Source organism: Silene latifolia, chromosome 9 (assembly GCF_048544455.1).
Source record: "Silene latifolia isolate original U9 population chromosome 9, ASM4854445v1, whole genome shotgun sequence".
Taxonomy (NCBI): Eukaryota; Viridiplantae; Streptophyta; class Magnoliopsida; order Caryophyllales; family Caryophyllaceae; genus Silene; species Silene latifolia.
The window spans coordinates 25117898-25121508 of NC_133534.1; the positions used below are offsets into that span (position 1 = coordinate 25117898).

At 40.2% G+C, this 3611-nt stretch overlaps 1 protein-coding gene across 1 annotated transcript; it reads left to right on the forward strand.

Annotated features, from left to right (window-relative positions):
* Positions 1-369: 369 nt before the first annotated feature.
* LOC141600747 (uncharacterized) lies at positions 370-2794 on the forward strand. The gene is made up of 3 exons (XM_074420992.1): positions 370-657; positions 1662-2312; positions 2366-2794. Exons 1-3 carry the CDS (start codon positions 370-372, stop codon positions 2792-2794), a joined length of 1368 nt encoding a protein of 455 aa, XP_074277093.1.
* Positions 2795-3611: the final 817 nt, after the last annotated feature.

The window sequence follows — 3611 nt, forward strand, 5'->3', positions numbered from 1 at the left end:
AATCCTGAAAAGGTAAACTAAGATAATACAAATCAAATGGGCATGTTATCATCAACATAAGGAACCCAACAACTTGTGAGTCCCACATCGGTGAAAAAGAGAGAGATTGTCTATCTTATAAGGCCTAGGGGTGTTTCTCCCATTGCCAATTGGTTTTGGGAGATAAGAGCATTCTTGGGCTTGTGAGTTAGACTTCTCTCCTCCACCGCGGGTAAGGCCAGACCCATCTCGTGTTTTTTACATTCTTTAAAATTGAAAAGATTAGCTGCTTTTCGCTTTTGTTATGAGGGTAATGGTAAGGGTTTTCAGGTGAATGAAATTCGGGTATATGGCTATGAAAACCTTCCTTCATTGGGGGGGCCGCCACTAATGTGTCAGAGCTCCTTGCCAGTAGTTTTTGGCCCGGATAATCGTGTGTATTTCATCGAAACTGGTGTTGATGAGCCTGAAACAACGTGTTCCCCAGCTGGAAACCGCTATGTGGAGGTCTACGCACTGGACTTTGAGGGTATCAACCTTGATTTGATACCACGTTCATTAATGAAACAGAAGCAGATTGGGCATGATGAAGACGAAGATGAGACGACTAAGGTTAAGTTGTCTAGTATATGGGGAACGTGTTTTTTCGAAGGTCCGGCTTTTGATGAAAATCTACATGTACTCGGTGCAATTGCTATGTAAATAACATTGTAATACTTCCTCTTAAGTTTAGTTATATTTGAATTTAGTAACCTCACTAATTTGGGAGCTCGATTGATCTAGCTAATAATGAAGCTCTTGCCACGGACAGTTTATGAGACTTTAGGCTGGGATTCTGGTATACGCGAACTGCATTACCTTGCTGTCTTTTTTATATTCGAGTCAGCACTTGATTGGATGAAGTCGTTAATTTGGCCTACTTCCTCATCTTGAGGAATGGCATTAGTCAGGTAGCTGGCTTCTTTTCCTTCGTAAATCTGGTAACAACTTGTCAAGTAATCGATTATTTGGAATCATTCCGCAAAATATGGTGGTTTGAAGTCATTGATCTCACTGACTTATCAAAAATTAAACTTAGCTGAACTGTATAGTTCGATCCACCTCAACTTGTCTTGAAAAAATCTTTCGTTTTTGCGTTTCATACTTCCATCGAGATTTACCATCATCAACGACATCAGTAAGCAACACATTTTTCTAAGCAGCATACCTTGGTGCCACTCATTTTGTCCAAGACTGAACTAACTCTCTAATCGTTCGTGTCTTACGGGAGCGTATTGGAAATAATTCCTAAACCAAGTCGGGTTTCCGTGTTGCAAGACTTTCCTAACGTCTTATACACTTCCTATTTGGAAATATTTGTATTAGATAGGTAACTCTAAATGTTCTGGGTGCAATTGCTATGTAAATAAGTTTAGTTATATAGAGTTTGCATCGTCTTGCAGATGCGATACTTTGTCGTCGTTGAGTCAATACTGAGCTACCTGACTTGTTAACATTTGTAATGAATTACAGGATTTACAGCCATGAATAATACAGCCTGTATTTCTAAATGACAATGAGGAATGAGAGATGAATGGTAATCCTAGGTCCGGCACAATATAAGATGAATGGTTGTATTTTGTTGGCACATAAAACTTGCATGAATCAAATAAATAATTCTTTTATCTGACATTGTCTTTAAGGGACCTAAATTTACATGGTGCAACAATCGTAAGGGTAATGCTCGTATTTATGAAAGACTTGATAAAGCCTTGGGTTCTTCGGATTGGTGCTTCATTTATCCTAACACTGGTATTACTCATCTTCCTATTCAATGTTCGGATCATGCACCTATCATTCTTGACACTGAGTTATTTGGTATTAAAAGGAAGTCTTCGTATAAGGTTGAAGCCTGGTGTTTAGACTACGATGAATGTAATTCTATTGTAAGTCGAGAATGGTGCAAGATGGACAGAGGTTCTCCCTCTTTTAGAGTTCTTTGCAAAATTAAACGTGTTAGGCGTTTTTTAAAAAATTGGACCTTAAACAAACGAAAAGAATGCCAACAAAAGTGGACTGATTTTGATGACAATCTTTCATCTGAGTTGGAGGACATTTTCCAAGGTAATAACGAGGAATCATATGATATTTGCCATGCTGAGTATTTGGAATTTAATAAGGCCGCATCACAATATTGGAAACAAAGGGCTAAGGTGCATTGGTTACGCGAGGGTGATGCTTGTACGAAATTTTTCTTCAATTCGGTTAAGGAAAGATATAATAGGAATATATTCTGGCTGTCAAAGATAACGGAGTATGGTGTTTTGACGAGGGAGGTATTACTGGTGTTTTTGGTAATTATTTTATGGATCATTTTGAATCAAATTTGATCCATGAACCCTTCCAGACATATCTTGCCAAGCATGGACATTTATTTTCCCTTATTAAACACAGACTTCATAGTGATCAAATGGATTATTTGGGTAAGCCTTTTACTCGAAAAGAGGTTAGGACGGCTGTCTTCCAAATGAGTCCGAATAAATCACCTGGTCCTGATGGTATGCCTGCTATTTTGTATCAAAAGCATTGGTGTCATATTACGAATGACGTCACTGAGGCTGTTCTCTCCATACTTAATTCTGGTAATGTTCTAAAGGAATTTAATAGAACTTCTGTTGTCCTTATTCCCAAAACAAGTGCCCCAGAGACGGTACGGGACTATCGACCAATAAGCTTATATAACGTTATTATGAAAATTGTCACTAAATGCATCTCTAATAGGCTGAAGACTCTTATGCTTCACCTTGTTGGAGAAAGATATAATTGTTGGAGTTAGTGTCCTCCACAATAATGAGATTTATTATGTTAACGCACTATTGTGGAGGACACTAACTCCAACAATCTCCTACTTGTCCGACACAAGGTGTACGCTACCAATTCTCTTGTCCGTTTTAATCTCCCACTCAATGCAAGGTGTCTTTCAGGTCGCACTTGCACATGAACACATCGCGAGTGGTTTTCTCGATCGGGAGTGTGACTACCTGACCGGAAAAATCTCTCACAGATTAATTTCGAGCGTGGCCACGCATTTGTAGTCATTAACTCCTCGAGTGGCCTTGAGATATAGTTACCCAACGTGGGTGGACAATTCCTGTATGCCCTATCTATCCTATTGCACAATACAGCTCACCATGACCTAGTAAATGCCCTTTTGGCCTCTTTTCACGGCACGACCTAGGACAAAAACCAAAGTCACTCGGAAACTGCACCTGCTCAGATAATAGTCTCCAGTCAAAAGAATCGACTCATTAGAACATCTTAAAGATCCCCGCCATGACCAGGCGTCTATAAAAGAACTTAGGGACTCTCTAAATGGTCACTGTCCGGCAAAGTGTCACACACTCTGCCTATGTAATTAGACCTGGCAAATCGGGTTAACGGGTCGGGTTCGGGTTCGGGTCAGGCCATTTCGGGTCGGACCATTTCAGGTTTCTCAAATTTTCGGGTTAGCTCGGGTCGGGCCGGGTCATTTCGGATTCCGGGTCTGTTTCGCGTTTGTTTGTCGGGTCTATTTCGGGTCAAGCGGGTCGGGTTATTTTGGGTCAGGTCATTTTCGGGTCAATAATTAAGAGAGAAAAAGGCATTTCAAGTCT

What these genes read in the sequence shown, in the direction of transcription:
- LOC141600747 (XM_074420992.1), top strand. Translation starts at nt 370, where the DNA reads ATGTGTCAGAGCTCCTTGCCAGTAGTTTTTGGCCCGGATAATCGTGTG. An exon ending in CTTTTGATGAAAATCTACAT is followed by an intron (nt 658 to 1,661) that starts GTACTCGGTGCA and finishes ATTGTCTTTAAG; the next exon opens with GGACCTAAATTTACATGGTG. An exon ending in AGGTATTACTGGTGTTTTTG is followed by an intron (nt 2,313 to 2,365) that starts GTAATTATTTTA and finishes GAACCCTTCCAG; the next exon opens with ACATATCTTGCCAAGCATGG.